Below are 18,794 nucleotides of genomic sequence, written 5' to 3' on the forward strand. Positions count from 1 at the left end.
CTAGTTACTCCCATCTCTAGGTCATTTATAAATATGTTAAAAAGCAGCGGTCCCAACACAGACCCCTGGGGAACCCCACTAACTACCCTTCTCCATTGAGAATACTGACCATTTAACTCTACACTCTGTTTTCTATCTGTTAACCAAATTTTAATCCACAATAGAACCCTACCTCCTATCCCATGACTCTCCAATTTCCTCTGGAGTCTTTCATGAGGTACTTTGTCAAACGCCTTCTGAAAATCCAGATACACAATATCAACCGGCTCCCCTTTATCCACATGTTTGTTCACCCCTTCAAAGAAATGTAGTAGATTGGTGAGGCAAGACTTCCCTTTACTAAATCCATGTTGACTTTGTCCCATTAGTCCATGCTTTTGAATGTGCTCTGTAATTTTGTTCTTTATAATAGTCTCTACCATTTTGCCCAGCACCGATGTCAGACTCACCAGTCTATAATTTCCCGGATCTCCTCTGGAACCTTTTTTAAATATCGGCGTTACATTGGCCACCCTCCAACCTTCCAGTACCACGCTTGGTTTTAAAGATAAATTACATATCTCTAACAGTAGCTCCGCCAGCTCATTTTTTTAGTTCTATCAGTACCCTTGGATGAATACCATCCGGTCCAAGAGATTTGCTACTCTTCAGTTTGCCGAACTGCTCCATTACGTCTTCCAGGTTTACAGATATTTCATTAAGTTCCTCCGACTCATCAGCCTCGAATACCTTGTCCGGCACCGGTATCCCACCCAAATCTTCCTCGATGAAGACCGAAGCAAAGAACTCATTTAATTTTTCTGCTATTTCTTTGTCTTCCCTGATCGCCCCTTTTACACCCGGTCATCCAGCGGACCAACCGATTCTTTTGCTGGTTTCCTGCTTTTAATGTATCTAAAAAACTTTTTACTATCAGTTTTCACCTCTAACGCTATCTTTCTTTCAAATTCCCTCTTTGCCTTTCTTATCAGCGCTTTGCATCTGACTTGACATGCCTTATGCCGTTTCTTATTTTCTTCAGTCGGTTCCTTCTTCCATTTTCTGAAGGATTCCTTTTTAGCTCCAATAGCCTCCTTTACCTCACTTTTTAACCATGCCGGCTGTCGTTTTGTCTTCCGTCCTCATTTTCTGATACGTGGAATATGTTTGGCCTGGGCCTCCAGGACGGTAGTTTTGAACAGCATCCACACCTGTTGTAGATTTCTTACCCTCTCAGTCGGTCCTCTAAGTTGTTTTTTTTTTTTTTTTACAGTTCTTCTCATTTTATCATAGCTTCCTTTTTTAAAGTTAAACGCTAACATATTTGACTTCCTATGTTTACCTCTTTGAAAGCAAATTTCAAAGCCGATCATGTTATGATCACTGTTGTCAAGCGGCCCCCGGACCGCAACCTCCCTTACCAGATCATGAACTCCACAAATGACTAAGTCTAGAATTTTTCCTTCTCTCGTCGGCTCCTGTGCCAGCTGCTCCATAAAGCTGTCCTTGATTTCATCTTTCGTGAAATATAGTATTCCCTATCAGACGGACTCTACACTTGTCTTTAGATTGTACACCTGTCTTTAGATTGTAAGCTCCTTGAGCAGGGACTGTCCTTCTATGTTAAATTGTACAGCGCTGCGTAACCCTAGTAGCGCTTTAGAAATGTTAAGTAGTACCTCCCTAGCGTGCCCTGGTGTTACATTAACCCACTATTAAAATGGACTTGGGGAAAATCCACTGCTTATTTCTAGGATAAGCAGCATGAAGTGTTTTGTACTGTTTTGGGATCATGCCAGGCACTTGTAGCCTGGATTGGCCACTGTTGGAAACAGGATGCTGGGCTTGATGGACATTCGATCTGTCTCAGTATAGCAACTCTTATGTTCTTGCAGAGAAAAAAATCACAGATACAGATCAGGAAGAGATGTGACGTATGACTACATAGGGGTCAATATTCAGCTGATGGAATTCAACGTTCTGACCGCCACCAGCGTTATGCCCAAGTCATGTTTGGAATCCGGAACTGAATTTCTGGATTTAGGGAGCCGGCTACACCATAGCTGGTTAAGTGCAATATTCAGCACTTAACCAGCTATGGTGAATCACATAGAGATAGGACTGACTTTTATGTGATCTTATTTACGTGCTGACCTTGTCATTCAAATGCTGAATATCAGCACTTAACCAGCCAAGTGCTGATTCCATCTCTGGAATGCCCCCAAACCAGCCATTTTGAATTTGGCACTAACTGGACATATTCAGCAGCATTAACCAGTTAAGTGCTGCTGAAAATGACCAGCTAGCCCTGAACAAGCGATTTAACCAGGCAGCAGCAGTTTCTGGCCAGTTAAATTGTTGCAATATTGATCCCATATTGGTTTACCAAACACTGTACAACTTGAAGGAAGAAAAACTCTATCAAGCTGTGTAAGTTGGGCCCTGTGACCTTAACATACACTTTTACCACTCCTGCTGTACCTGTTCGGGGGGGGGGGGGGGGGCAGGGGATACAGTCTGTATGTGTGTAGCTTGCATTTCTGCTTCCCCTGTTGTACCTCTTCTGTGTGTGGGGGGGGGGGGGGGGGGGGGGGGGGGGGAGAGAAACAGTGCATGTGTGTGTGTGTAAAGCTTAGAACTGTTACCTATGCTGCTTTTGTATGCATGGAGAACTTGCTGACACTGGCTATTTTCAGAATCACTAATTTCGTTGGGAAACAGAAAGTATGTGAGTTGTGCAAAGTTCAGCACATTGTATGGTATCTGTGTTTCTGCTCTCACCTGGTCAGGAGGAAAGTTATGCAGAAGCTGCTGGATGTTGTTATGGAAGAGCTGCTGCCAGTGATTTCTAGCCCAGGTAATACAATCCTTCCAAGAGCTAGGTCTTTCTGTCACTAGTCGACTGTGGATGGTCTCCAGGGTTTCCAAGGCCTCAGCATCCATCAGCCTGACAATTCGGTCCAGAAAGATGGGATCCCTACAAGGTAAAGTCAAGGACAACTCAATACCATCATTAGGGTACAGCTTTTCCATGACTCCTATTTTCATGTGGAACATTACCGAAATATGCACAGTTGAAATCAACACTCTGGGTGTTGGAGAGCCAAGATTGCCCTGAATATCAATTAGATTATTGTAATTCACTTTTAATTGGCCTACTGCCTTAATCTACTAAATGCTTACAATTGATACAGAACACCGCTGTTAGACTTCTTTATAAGGTTTTTGACTATCATCATGTGACTCCCTTGCTCTCTGCTCAACATTGATTGCCTGTTATATACAGAATAAAATTTAAAATCATGTTGCCTGCACATAAAGCCTTCTATAGTTGCCAACCGACCTATCTTTCTTCAGCGCTCTCTCTTTCCTCACCTTCCCATACATTACAATCTACTATAATAAAACTCACCCTCAACGTTCTGAAGACAACGTTCTGAAGTCACTCAGTCACTCCCTGAAGGGCTCATGGATTCATGGTGGTGAAGCCACAACACTGACCATGTCTCTCTGCCCCGCCCTCGCATGACGGACCAATCAGAAACAACACCCTCAACATTCTGAAACACAAAGGGCCATCACAACACCGTTCCCAGGCAACACTAGGCAACGTAAGACGGACCAATCAGAGGAAACTACGTGACAATAAGGGAGGAGCATTCCCCAGCAGAATGGCTCATTATCTGAGCAGCACGGAGAGCACAGAACCACCGCTGGAACGAGAGAAGAATATTCCTGCTGTGGGTATGTGCAAAAATAGACCGGGGGGGGGGGGGGGGAAGAAATTTTTAAATGCCTAATGCCAGTACTGAAGAGTGCCAGAGGGCCTATAGCACAGACTATATTTGGGATCGCTTGACATGGAGTCAGAGGAGCCAGAAAACAACGTGCCTGTCACCATCTGGGACGTGGGCGAACAGGACAAGCTGCGGCCCAGCTGGAAGGATTACCCGTGACCCAGCCAGCAGCAAACAGCGACCAAGGACAGCACAGCACATCCCCCAAACCCCAAGCAAAAAACAAAACAAAACAAAAAAAGACACACATCAACAACCTGCACACACACCGCACCCTCACACACACACACACCAGTGGCGTAGCTACGTGGGGCCTGAGGGGGCCTGGGCCCCCGTAGATTTCAGTGGGGACCCCCCTCCCGGCGAACCCGCCCCCGCCTACCTTCCGTTTTGCTGGTGGGGGACCCCACTCCCCGCCAGCCGACATCCTCTCCCGTAGAACGCAGCGGCACTGGCAGAGAAAAGTCTTCTTCCTTGCATGCTGACGTCCTGCACGTACAACGTGCAGGACGTCAGCATGCAAGGAAGAAGACTTTTCTCTGCCAGACAGTGCCGCTGCATTCTACGGGAGAGGACATCAGCTGGCGGGCAGTGGGATCCCCCGCCAGCAAAACGGAAGGTAGGCAGTGGCGGGGGAGGGTTCGCGGCGGGAGGGGGGGTCGGCAGAGACGGGGGGGGGTGACAATGGCAGCGGGAGGGGGCGGCGGCAGGGGGGGCTAAAATGTGCCCCCTCCCCTCGAGCTGTGGACCCCCCTCCCACGCAAGTCTGGCTACGCCCCTGACACACACACACAAAATAACTCTGTGACACATACACACACACACAACAAAAGCCACATGCTAGCGCCCGTTTCATTGGTTTCGGAAACGGGCCTTTTTTACTAGTCAGTAAATATAAACTTCTTAGTTGCTCTCTGTTTTTCCAAATTATGGCAAGATTCTTCTCATTCCTCGGCTTTTTGCTGTATACTCTTTAAATCTGCCTTGCTAAGTAACTTTTACTTTGCCAGAAAAGAATTTTAAGGCTGCCTTGAAGACCTGGCTTTTTACCCAGCCCTTTCCATCAGTAAGAATAGGCAAGTATTTAACCATTGCTGATGTAACAGTGGATTTTACTATTCCTTCTGTTTCCTGGTTTTTGGTAGTATATTGGATTGAGATTTGTACTACTCAATTTCCTCTCTTTTGTTTCTTGTCAATATCTTAAGAACATAAGAGTAGTCATACTGGGTCAGACCAATGGTCCATCTAGTCCAGTATCCTATTTCCAGCAGTGACCAAGCCAGGTCACAAGTACCTGGCAGAAACCCAAATTGTGGCAACATTCCATACTACAAATCCCAGGGCAAGCAGTGGCTTCCCCGTGTCTGTCTCAGTAGCAGACTATGGACTTTTCCTCTAGGAACGTGTCAAAATCTTTTTTAAACCCATATATGCTAACTGCATATCATACGTCAAAGAGTTTCAGAGTTTAAGTATTTGTTGAGTGAAAAAATATTTCCTCCTATTTGTTTTAAAAGTATTTCAAAGTAACTTCCTTGAGTGTCCCCTAAGCTTTGTACTTTTGGAACAAGTAAAAAATTGATTTACTTCCACTCGTTCTACACCACTCAGGATTTTGTAGACCTCAATCATATCTCCCCTTATCTGTCTCTTTTCCAAGCTGAAGACCCCTAACCTCTTTAGCCTTTCCTCAAATGAGAGGAGTTCCATCCCCTTTATTATTTTGGTCGCTCTTCTTTGAGCATTCTCTAATTCCGATATAGCTTTTTTGAGATACGGTGACCAGAACTGAACTCAATACTCAAGGTGAGGTCGCACCATGGAGCGATACAGAGGTATTATAGTATTTTTGGTCTTATTCACAATCCTTTCCTAATAATTCTTATCATCCTGTTTGCTTTTGTGGCCACCGCCGCACACTGAACAGAAGATTTCAGAAAAGTCAAAACAAGACTGATAGAAGCAATATATGTAGAGGCAATATAACGGGAGCTTCGGCACAGCATTGCATTATTATTATTACATTTGTACCCCGCACTTTCCCACAGAAGCAGGTACAATGCGGCTTACATAGTTAACAGAACTGAAATTATTAGATTCATTAAGAAGAACATTGATTTCGCACACTGTTTTTCTGATCTTAGGTTTCTAGTGTTGAAAAAAGTTAAGTTATCATGGCAAGCTGGTAATACTAATAGTGTTCTACTAAGACAGCAACAATGATATATTTATAAGTTAAATACTGTTTCCCCCACAGGTTTGAATGCAGAGTTAGATTTATCCTATGTTATTGTTCTAGTCCTGAAGCCCCTTTCGTGCTGCTTTTTGTTTTGTCAAATTTCTGAGTGTGACGTGAAACCTGATGGCTGTATTTTATATAGATTGGATTTTTTTTTAAAGTTAGCACAAGAATAACCCAAATAAATGATATTACAATAATCTGGCCTAGTGATTAATAATGAAAGAATAAGAGAATGAAATAGGTCACGGTCAAAATAGCGTCAAACCAAATGCAAACTGCCGAAGAACAAAGAAACTAGTCTTGCATATGATAGATATCTCAGGAGAGAAAGTGAGCTGAGAGTCAAGAATTTTATTTATTTATTAGCATTTATTTACCGCCTTTTTGAAGGAATTCACTCAAGGCGGTGTATAGTAAGAATAAATCAAACATAAGCAATAGATAATTACAGCAGTAAAAAAATTCAAATAGTACAAAGTATGGCGTGGAGGGGCATAATCGAACAGAAACGCCTATCTCCATGGGCGTTTATCTCCGAGAACGGGTCCGTGAAGGGGCGGACCCAAGCGTATTTTCGAAAAAATTAGACGTCCATGTTTTATTCGCCAAGTTGTGAGCTGGGCGTTTTTGCTTTTCAGCGATAATGGACAATGAAATCGCCCAGCTCAAAAACGAATAAATCCAAGGCATTTGTTCGTGGGAGGGGCCAGGAGTCGTAGTGCACTGGTCCCCCTAACATGCCAGGACACCAACCGGGCACCCTAGGGGGCACTTTTACAAAAACAGAACAAAAGGTAAAAGAGCTCCCAGGTGCATAGCACCCTTCCCTTGTGTGTAGAGCCCCCCAAATCCCACTCAAAACCCACTGCCCACAAGTCTACACCATTACTATAGCCCTAAGGAGTGAAGGGGGGCACCTACATGTGGGTACAGTGGGTTCGGGGGGGGGTTGGACGACTAAGCATTAAGCAGCACAATTGTAACAGGTAGGGGGGGGATGGGCCTGGGTCCACCTGCCTGAAGTCCACTGCACCCCCTAACAACTGCTCCAGGGACCTGCATACTGCTGCCAGGGAGGTGGGTATGACATTTGAGGGTCAAAATAAAAAGTTGTGAAACATCATTTTTTGAGGTGGGAGGGGGTTTATGACCACTGGGGGAGTCAGGGGAGGTCATCCCCGATTCCCTCCAGTGGTCATCTGGTCATTTAGGGCACTTTTTGGGGCCTTATTCGTGAAAAAACAGGGTCCAGGAAAAGTGCCCTAAATTCTAGCTAAAAACGCATACTTTTGTCCCATTATCTGTGAAATGCGCCCATCTCTGTTCGGCAGATAACCACGCCCCAGTTCCGCCTTCGCCACACCTCTGACACTCCCCCATCAACTTTGTCCGCATCCGCGACGGAGTGCAGTTGAAAACGTCCAAAATCGGCTTTCGATTATACCGCTTTATTCGGTTTTGTGAGATAAACGCCCATCTCCCGATTTAGGTCGGAACTTGGGCGTTTTTCTCGTTCGATTATAAGCTGGAAAGTATACTACTTAAAATGTCAACACACTACGTAATAGAACATTTTAATTGACAGTGCAGGGTATAAGCAAAGATGGAACATATAGATAGGTAAGAGAGTAAGAGGATTTAGAAAAGAAGGTGACTAATTTAAAGAAAACTTGCACACGAGGTCAGAGAGATGGTTAAATATTATCTCAGCTAGGGCAGGAGTGGATAAATATGTCCTGCTGCAGTATGTGCAGCAGGATATGTTTATTCACTCCTACCCTAGATGAAATAACATCTAAATAACGAAAAGAATGTACAGGTAAGACAGAAGTCCCAAAAAGATTTAAAATAATAGTTGGAATAGGAAGACCTCCAGTAAACCAGCAGGCCACGGTTTTTTGTTTAATCAGGACTAATTTGTGCACAGAGAGCCACTTTGAGATTAACTTCAGTCTTGAGCGGGACCAGTGAATGGATTGAAAGGGTTTATTGGGATAAGCAGTAGGATATCATCTGCACAGAAATGAAACAAAATCCCGGTTGACTGAATATTTGTGGCTAGAGGACTTATAGATAGGTTTAAAAAGTGGAGACAGAACAAGGCCCTGTGGAAAGGGAAAGGGAAATGCAACTACATTCAAAGCGGTTTACATATATTCAGGTACTTATTTTGTACCAGGGGCAATGGAGGGTTAAGTGACTTGCCCAGAGTCACAAGGAGCTGTAGAGGGAATCGAACTCAGTTCCCCATGGTCAAAGTCCACTGCACTAATCACTAAGCTACTTCTCCACTCACAGGGCAAGGGATGAGGGGAGGGCAGTTGATGTAGCAGTAATGACCTTATAAGAGCGGTTTGAAAGAAAGGAGGAGACCCAGGTAAGAACAGAGCCAGTCAGGCCAAGCGATGAGAGGAGTGGAACGGGTAGATGTGAATCATTTGTTTACTCTTTCCAAAAATACTAGGACTAGGGGGCATGCGATGAAGCTACAAAGTAGTAAATTTAATGCGAATCAGAGAAAATTTTTCTTCACTCAATGTGTAATTAAACTCTGGAATTCGTTGCCAGAGAATGTAGTAAAGGCAGTTAGCTTAGCGGAGTTTAAAAAGGGTCTGGACGGCTTCCTAAAGTAAAAGTCCATAGACCATTATTAAATTGACTTGGGAAAATCCACTGCTTATTTCTGGGATAAGCATCATAAAATGTATTGAGCTTTTCTGGGATCTTCTCAGGTATTTGTGACCTGGATTGGAAACAGGATACTGGGCTTGATGGACCTTTGGTCTGTCCCAGTATGGCAATACTTATGTACTTATGAGATAGTAATAATGAAGATTGACCAGATCAAAGGCTACAGAAAAATCAAGTGAAACAGCAAGTAAAATGTTGTGCTTGTCAAGACGGGAATAAATCTCTCCGAGAAGTGCTGTTAAAAATTCTCAGTACTAAAATATGCTCTAAAGCCAGACTACTAATGGTGAAGAGCAAGTGTTTTTTCAATAAGAGGGGACCATCTGGTTATAAACTACTTTTTCTGGAATCTTAGAAAGAATATATAGATTTGATAAAGGCTAATAATGAGCTGGAATTTAATATAAAGAAGGTTTCTTTATTAAGCCAAGCATGAAGAACGTAAATGAAAGACTTAGGGGTCGATAACCAGCATAGTTTAAGCCTGTGAAGCAAACTACTAATTACATGGTAACCATTGTGGATTCCTAATGCACTGCATGTGGACTTTGCCAAGGACATATGGAGGGGCATTTTCGATAGAATATCTAAATCAGAATTTGGACGTTACACAAAATGTCCAAATTCTGAACAGGAAAGGTCATCTTCGAAAAAGATAAAAGTCTATCTTTTGTTTTTGAAAATACTATGGACATTTTGTTTTTTTGGATGTTTTGTGATTTGGACTTTTTTGGGGGGGCCATTTTCGAAAAAAAAAAAAAAAAAGTCCAAGTGCAAAACGTTCAAAATCAAGCCATTGGGACATAGGAGGAGCCAGCATTTTTGGTAGACTGGTCCCGCTGACATCCCAGGACAGCAATAGGGGGCACTGCAATGGACTTCATAAACTGCTCCCAGGTACACATCTCATAATTGCTCCCTTACCTTGTGTGCTGAGCCCCCCAAAACTCAAACCAAACCCACTATCCCCAACTGTACACCACTATCATAGCCCTTATGGATGAACGGGCACCTATATGTGGGTACAGTGGGTTTCTGGTGAGTCTTGGAGGGCTCACAGTTTCCTCCACAAGTGTAACAGGTAGGGTGAGGTAGGAGCCTGGGTCCACCTGTCTGAAGTGCACTGCACCTACTACTAAACTACTCCAGGGACCTACATGCTGCTGTAATGGACCTGAATATGACATCATATAAAGTAGCACATATGAATTTATCTTGTTGGGCAGACTAGATGGACCGTACAGGTCTTTATCTGCCATCATCTACTATCTGATGCTGGCATAGAGGCTGGCAAGTAATGTTCTTCATCACAATTTTTGGGTGTGGGAGGGGGGTTAGTGACCACTGGGGGAGTAAGGGGAGGTCATCTCTGATTCCCTCCAGTGGTCATCTGGTGCACCTTTTTGTGCCTTATTTGTAATAAAAACAGGTCTAGCTCAAAACGTCTAAGTTTTAGTCTTGGACATTTCTGTTTTGTTCCATTATGGCTGAAAAACGTCTAAGTCTTAGGGATGCCCAAGTCCCGCCTTGAACATGCCTCTGGCACGCTCCCTTGAGATTTAGACATCCTTCTGACAGACTTCAGAGAAAAACATCTAAAAAGAGGTTTCGAAAATACTGATTTGGAAGTTTTTGAGAGATAAACGTCCAAATGCAGACTTATGTCACTTTTTGGATGTTTTTCTCCTTTGAAAATGAGCCCCACAGTTTGTGAGAACAGCAAATAAGTCTATGTTCATTGTTCTTTGTATGATTATGAGGCCTGGGATTCTCCATAAAATATCTTTTGGACATATGTCCTTGGTCAGCAACACTATATGCACACCAGTCCAGACAAGTTAGATACCAGGGTCCAGCATGGTCTTTGTCTTGTCCATTTCAGCCATTGCCCATAACCTTTTCATGTGGACACCTATACCTGATTGGTCCCGAGGGAATTCATGTGACTAGTTCATCCAATCAGAGAACTGTTTTCACGTGATATGAATGTCATCATATGATCCTAAGGATCCAGGACCAGTTCAGGGACGCTGCACAATCCATGACTGATCCATGGTCTCTGACTTCGATGCTGGATGGTTCGTCACTATAACATTACTAATGAGGTTAATTTACCTCACAAGACATCTTTTTCTAATGGGTGCTACCTCACCATCCAAGATGCAATTTATCTAAGTACTATTGAGCGCATGAGCACATAGAATACCTCAGTTTTGAACTATATGACGTTTTGCATTCAGTGAAGGCAGATCCAAAAGCCAGCTGTGAGACACTGTTTTGGAGCCCAGGAGGTGTGAAAGACCTACCACACTGGAACCAAGTGTCAAGGGGTCAGAAGTAGTGAGCCCTTGGGCCACTGCCGGCAACAGCAGGCGAACCACCCAAACAGGAAACGAGGCTGAAAACAGACAGGGCAGGTTCAAGCAGGGCCAGAACCAGCAGGATTGGAACTGAAGCTGTCGGTAGGCAGGTCTGGAATAAGCAGGACTGGAACAACAGGACTGGAGCTGACGCTGTAGATAGGCAGGACTGGAATAAGCAGGACTGGAACAACAAGACTGGAGTTGAAGCTGTAGGCAGACAGGGCTGGAATAAGCAGGACTGGAGCTGAAGCTGTAGGCCGGCAGGGCTGGAAGGAAAGCTGAAAGCAGACAGGGTTGGAACAAGCAATGGAGGAAATGAAACTGAAGAGAGACAGGGCAGGAACAAGCAGGGTTGGAATAGAAGTTGAAGACTGGCAGGGCTGGAACTGCAACAAACACAGATGAAAACACACCGACCTTATTCGATCACAATACAACCTTGTACTTGTTCTCTACCGGACTTGGCGAATGCCTTTACGGTACTATATAAGCCACATTGAGCCTGCAAATAGGTGGGAAAATGTGGGGTAGAAATGTAACAAATAATAATAATAATCTGAAGACCTCTGGGCGGAGGAGTGGCCTAGTGGTTAGGGTGGTGGACTTTGGTCCTGGGGAACTGAGGAACTGAGTTCGATTCCCGGCACAGGCAGCTCCTTGTGACTCTGGGCAAGTCACTTAACCCTCCATTGCCCCATGTAAGCCGCATTGAGCCTGCCATGAGTGGGAAAGCGCGGGGTACAAATGTAACAAAAAAAAAAAAAAAAGCAAAGCCTGAAAGTTCCCAGGTGCTTAATAAAGGCATTTACTGATGATGTCTCAAGTAAGAGTGAGGCTTGGCTGCAATAACACCAAAGTGAGGCTTAGCAGCAAGAACAGCAGGTCGAGGCTTGGCTGAAAGAGCACCAAAGTGAGGCTTGGCTGCAGGAACCCAAAAGCAAGTCTGGAATGCTGGAACATCAGAATAGGACTGGAATGATCTCTGGAACACGTTTGGGAAACAGGAAGAAGGCAGTCCACAGCAGGCACAGGGCCTGGTCACCAGGAGGCAAGGTGAGTGTAGGCATGGGATACAGCCACAACTGTGACACAAAGGAAGAACAGCCTAATGGTTAGTGTAGTGGACTGAGATCCTGGGGAACTGGGTTTGATTCCCGCTGCAGCTCCTTGTGATCCTGGGCAAACCACTTAACCCTCCATTGCCCCAGGTACAAAAACTTATATTGGGAGACCACTAGGGTCAGAGAAAGTACCTCCATATAATGTGTACAGCGCTGACTACATCTAGTAGCACTATAGAAATGATTAGTAGTAGTAGCAGACCCGTCTATGTGCATCCCACAATTCAGGTCAGGACAGTGGTTTCCTTTCTATAGTCCAGGGTTAGTTAGATAGAAAGGTTCCTATATTGAGGAACTGGCTCCCTTTGGAATTGCGGGGGGAGGAGTCTTATCCACAGTTTGATTAAATTAAAAACTTATTTTTTTTAGAGGTATTTAGTCCTGATAGTTGATCAAATAGTTGCACTGGAAGCCTGTAGGAGGAGGTATGTCAGTAAGAATATTTGGAAGTTCTCTGAATGTGCTTTTTTCAAATGCCCTTTCCTATTAAGAATAGAGTTCTTTTCTTTTAATTTTATTTATTTGCTTTTTGTAAACACATTACCATTTGTAATTCTGTTACCCGGAAATGGCAACCGCCATTACGGCAAATGTAAGCCACATTGAGCCTGCAAATTGTTGGGAAAATGTGGGATACAAATGCTACAAATAAAATAAACCACGCTGGATAGTTTCAGAAGAGTGGTCTATTCAGTTTATCAAACTATTAAAGGGATATCGCTAAGTTTCTAAGTGATTCAGGATCATTGGTTCATGGTTATTTTGGGTTACTCTTTGTTTGTTAGGCAATCCTAAGGTTGTGTTGCTATTTATTTATTACATTTGTACCCCACATTTTCCCACCTATTTGCAGCCTCAATGTGGATTACATAGTACCATGAAACGTTAGCTGCCTCCGGTGATGATAACAAATACAAAGTGATGTGATTATCGAAAGAGATTATGTGTTACAACATTAGGAGAATCGTAGAGAAGAAGAGTTATATAGTGTTCATTACGGGCTTTGTTTTCGTTGTGTTGCTGGGTTCAGGCACTTAATACTTGTCTGTTCATAATAAGTACAGTGATAATCTATTGTCGGTAAGTATTGCCAAATGGTTTGCCATATATATCATAACAATATAATTTTACATATCACAACAACCTAGAGCTCAGGACAATTCAGAAAAGAAATAAAAGATTTAAGCCACCACAGAAATATCAAATCTTAAAAACTGGCTTTATGTTAGGAGTAGAGGAATAGCCTAATGGTTAGTGTAGTGAGCTGGCAACCCGAGGAACTGGGTTTGATTCCCACAGCAGTGCCTTGTGATCCTGGGCAAGTCACTTAACCCTCCATTCAGAGGAAGCAAGAAAAAGGTGCGGCTTTTTCCAGTAGTGAAGGGTCAGAATCAGATCATTGCTCAGAAGCTATAGAGGCATGTGGCACATTGCACCAATGGAGCTCCTCTGCATTTGCTCCAAATTCAAGAGTGCAAAAAGGGGAGGGAGCAACAGGGATCAGTTTTCTTCCTGCTGCATACCTCCTGAGAATGTATCACTACAGAGAGCTTCTCTGCATGTGCCCTGTGTAGCTTCTGTTCCTGCTCCAAATTGAACTGCCACTGCTGAAGGATGCAAACAAGAGGGAGATAATAAGAAGGATCAGTTTTCTTATTGGTTGCTGCATACCCCCTTGTGGGTGTCTCACGTACCCCTTTGGGTACATGTATCATGTGTTGGAAAACACTGGGCTAGATGAATCTTACAGATTGACCCAGTATGGCAGTTCTTATATGTCAGTAACTGGCTGGGCTGAGATTGAGGGGCTGCAGGCTGTTTTGAATTCTTGCCATTTCCCTGCTCATATCAGGCTTTCCACAAAGATGCTAATTACCCCTCTGCCTAAGTCAGATATCCCTCTGTGGACACTGGGCTTCTCAGCGCTACATTTAGACTGGCATGAACTGTGAACAGTGCAACTGCACCAAGTTCTGAAGGTGAAGAAGCCCCACCGCAGCCCTACACACATAGGCTACAGAAGGAGTGGCCTAGTGGTTATAGGAATGGTCTGAGAACTAGGAAAAATCAAGATCCAGATCCCACATCTCCCAATTACACTTCTTGAGAACATGTGCAAGTCAATTTGTTTCTCATAAGGTAATGAGCTGGTTCAACTTTCTCAACGCCTTAATTTTACCACTCCCTCATAGTCCAGTTTCTCCTCTTCTCTTCCCCCATATCCAGTATCTCCTTTTATCTTCTCCATCTCTTTCTTCCCCTTTCTTCTCCTCTCTCTTAGAATGTCCAGCATCATCTTCCTTCTCCTACCCCCTTCCCTGTGTCTAGCATCTCTCTCCTCTTTCTTTTACCCTTCTGCCCTTCTTCCTTTTACCTCTAGCTGGGCCCAAGGCATATTATTATTATTGTGAGTTGGGCCTTGAGCACAGGTTGGCGCTCAAGCGTTATTGTGTCTTGCCTCCTCCCAGTGCAGACTTTGTGTTGGAAGAGGCATGACACAGGACTTAAGCACTGCTCTGCATCTAAAGACACCATGACATGCTGCTCTCCTGCCGTATCACTGCTCCCCAAATTCTGCCACCACAGATGGATACCACTAGCCTGCCTAGTAGCAGGGACAGCTCTGCAGGTATCCCATTTAGGGGATGGTTGATATTAAAAAGCTTTGCCGACAGGCTTTCCCTGCTGACACCAAGCCTCTTTCTAGAAATCGGATTCCTGGCAGCCTGACCTAGATTTATACTTAAGGCCCAGACATTGGATAAGCTCATAAAATCCTCCTTTGGCTTGTCTGTACCATCTCTGAGAACAGCTTACTTGGCTGTGTGACAGAGAATAATGTCTGTTTATACTTTCCTTTAAAGTAGGAGGAAAGAGACAGCACACAGCACTCTCTCCTCCTCCCCTTAACCTATGCTGCAGGAAACAGAAAATCACAGCAGCTTTCAAAAGAGTGCTGGAAAAGTTCAGATTAAATCACTTACACATTTCTTCTTGCCAGAGAAACCCAAATGACCTCAGCCCCCATGTTGCTACTACTCACGGGTTAAGCTTAGCCTTCCTAATCCGGAGATAGTATAAATACCATTGGATAAAGGGAATACCAGATTCTCAAGAGTCAGATTTGGAACCTGGAAGGCAGAAGATCCCAGGATAGCTGCATGTCTGGGAGGCAGAGGATCATGGGGTAGCAATACCACTGAAAGGCATAAATGATCATAAGAGAGAAGTGCCCTTGAGAGGCAAAGAGTGTCACGAAATAAGGGTTGCTACTTTGCCCAGGATAACTGAAGAATCTGATCCAGTCCTAATTTTCTCCCATGGCATTATGGCAATGTAATTTTACTTTCTTATGGAAATTAGAACTACATTCCCTGTATAGAATGGGACAAAACCTGACTGGATCAGGCCTACTATCAGGTTGGCAAGGAGAAGCTAGTAATCCTATCCCAGGAGGCCCAGGATATCATGGAAGAGAGTGCTCCTTCAGATAGAGAAATTCCACAACATAAATTGGAAGAGATGGATCACTCCAGGCCATCAGGGATAGGCCAAGCTATTTCTGGTTTTGCTCCATCACGTCTACTAGTCTGTAGCAGGGGCACTGTCATGAATTGGCCTTTGGTAGTCCATGGCTCCGCAACTCTGGAGTCAGGCCCATCAAGTCAGTAGCAGTGGCGCAGGCCAATGAGTGAACAGGAGGTGGTGCCAATATCCACACTGCCTACTATCCACCAAAGTTAACCCCAGGTTCCACCAAAATATCAGTGCTAGCAACACTACTGCTTGTAACCCTACTTTTTTTTTTTTTTAGAAACACTGGAACTAGAGGAACATAGATGCAATGAAACTAACCCAGAGCTGACTGGAGACACCCAATAACCCTATCAGAGAGGTAAAGGATGACAGGATGCTAATGCTTGGCTGACACAGAGAACCATCAGATAGCAGACATAATGGGAGGCATTGTGTGCTTGATTACTCTCCACCGATGATGATGAAAGCTCTGAATGAGATATCATTAATACCTATGATGCATATAGTTACTTGTTGTCTCAGAAAAGGTTATTTACCAACTGTTTTAAAGAAGGCTGCGGTAAAACCATTACTGAAAAATTCTAAGTTGGATTCTGAGTGTGTTGGAAATTATAGACCAATTTTGTCTTTGCCTTTATTGAATAAAGTGGTTGAAAAGGGGGTATTAGATTAGTTGATTGACTTTCTTGAGAAGAATCATATTTTGGATAATTATCAATTCAGATTTAGGTCCAAGCATGATACTGAATCATTATTAGTGTCGAGGTTAGATGTGTTTAAGGCTGGTTTTGATAAGGGGACTAGTTATTTTCTAGTCTCATTAGATATTTCAGCTGCATATGATTCTATAAATCATCAGATTAGAATTAACTGGAATTAAGGGACTGTTTTGCAATGGGTGTTCTCATGTTTGCAGGATAGACAATATTGTGAGGTGAGAGGACAAGAGAAAGCTGTTTTTGTTGATTTGAAATCTGTTGTGCTGCAGGGCTCAGCTTTATTTGCAACACTTTTTAAAAATATTTTTGAGACCTTTATGTACATCAACAGGTGGATTAGGATTGAAGTACAGAATTTATATTCAATTATTTTTCCCATGTGAATTGACTATTCCTGTTGCTATCAATAGTTTGTGTTTTTATTTGCAAATGATTGGTTCTTGCCTAAAAGCTAATTGATTAAAATTAAACATGAGAAAAACCAAGGTCCAGCTATTCAAAAGCTGGGCTGTTGAAGAGCTTTCAGGTTGATGGTCAAGAAATTAAGATTAGTATTATAATAAAAACTCTTGGAGTGACTGTTGATTCTGCGTTAATGATGAGAGATCATATTAAGAATACGGTGAAAGGTATCTTCTATAAATTGAAAGTTATGAGGCATTTGAGAGGGTTGATATCCATAGAAAATTTTAGATCAGTATTACAAAGTGTTATTTTATACCAGATTTTGACTATTCTAATAGTCTGTTGATAGGAGTGTCGAAGAAAGTGCTTAGAGCTTTGCAACTGGCATGAAATGTTACTGCCAGGGTTTTCAGGGGGTTGTGTAGATACAATCACATTTCTGGAGTATTAGATAATTTATACTGGCTGCCAGTTGAATTTAGAATTCGATATACAATTTTATTGTTGGTATTTAAAGTTTTAATGGATTTAATGCCAACTGTAATCTCAACATCTTTTCATTTGCACACACCAACCAGGGCATTAAGGTCAGCCTCATGGAATGTATCAGATATTTATTTATTAGGATTTATTTATCACCTTTTTGAAGGAATTCACTCAAGGCGGTGTACAGTAAGAATAGATCAAATAAGCCATAGCAGAGAGATTAAATTAATTCTTTGCTTCAGTCTTCACTGAGGAAGATTTGGGTGAGATACGGGTGCCAGAAATGGTATTTGAAGCTGACGAGTCGGAGAAACTGAATGAATTCTCTATAAACCTGGAGGATGTAATGGGGCAGTTCTACAAACTGAAGAGTAGCAAATCTGGACCGGATGGTATTCATCCCAGAGTACTGACAGAACTGAAAAATGAACTTGCGGAGCTATTGTTAGTAATATGTAATTTATCCATAAAATCAAGCGTGGTACCGGAAGATTGGAGGGTGGCCAATGTAATGCCGATTTTTAAAAAAGGTTCCAGGGGAGATCCGGGAAATTATAGACTGGTGAGTCGCAGCGTTGCTACGCAGACTGGGAGTGCATGTGTTCCCTTACTTCGACGATTAGCTGGTGAAGAGTACCTCGGAGGCAGGAGCTCTGCAGTCCATGCAGATGACTATTCAACTTCTGGAGCTACTCGGGTTTGTTTTAAATTACCCAAAGTCCCATCTCCTTCCAGTTCAAAGACTAGAATTCATAGGAGCTCTGTGGGACTCAACGACAGCTCAGGCCTATCTTCCCGAGACAAGGGCAGACAATCTTTTGTCTCTCGTTTCTATGGTCAGAGCGTCTCAACAGATCACGGCTAGGCAGATGTTGAGACTTCTCGGCCACATGGCCTCCACAGTTCATGTGACTCCCATGGCACGCCTTCATATGAGATCAGCTCAATGGACCCTTGCTTCCCAGTGGTACCAAGCTATCGGGAATCTAGAGGATGTGATCCAATTGTCCATTGGGTTTCGCAACTCTCTTCGGTGGTGGACCATTCAATCCAATTTGACATTGGGACGCCCATTTCAAATTCCTCAGCCACAAAAAGTGCTGATGATGAATGCATCTCTCCTGGGGTGGGGAGCGCATGTAGATGGGCTTCACACTCAAGGACCTTGGTCCCTTCAGGAATCAGGTCTCCAGATCAATCTCCTGGAGTTGTGAGCAATCTGGAACGCTCTAAAGGCTTTCAGAGATTGGCTATCCAACCAAATTATCCAAATTCAGACAGACAACCAGGTTGCCATGTACTACGTCAACAAACAGGGGGGCACCGGATCTTGCCCCTTGTGTCAGGAGGCCGTCCAGATGTGGCTTTGGGCTCGTCATCGATGCATGTTTCTCCAAGCCACGTATCTGTCAGGCGTAAACAACAGTCTGGCCGACAGATTGAGCAGGATC

General features: G+C 43.5%; 1 protein-coding gene across 1 annotated transcript in view; it reads right to left on the reverse strand.

Moving 5' to 3' along the window:
• The window catches only part of UBA7 (ubiquitin like modifier activating enzyme 7), a 411,248-nt gene that overhangs the window by 187,186 nt on the left and 205,268 nt on the right, over positions 1 to 18,794 (reverse strand). Inside the window, 1 exon segment of the mRNA XM_030206492.1 lies at positions 2,761 to 2,956. Within this exon segment, the coding sequence (XP_030062352.1) occupies positions 2,761 to 2,956 (196 nt within the window).

Source organism: Microcaecilia unicolor, chromosome 6 (genome assembly GCF_901765095.1).
Source record: "Microcaecilia unicolor chromosome 6, aMicUni1.1, whole genome shotgun sequence".
NCBI classification, from domain to species: Eukaryota; Metazoa; Chordata; class Amphibia; order Gymnophiona; family Siphonopidae; genus Microcaecilia; species Microcaecilia unicolor.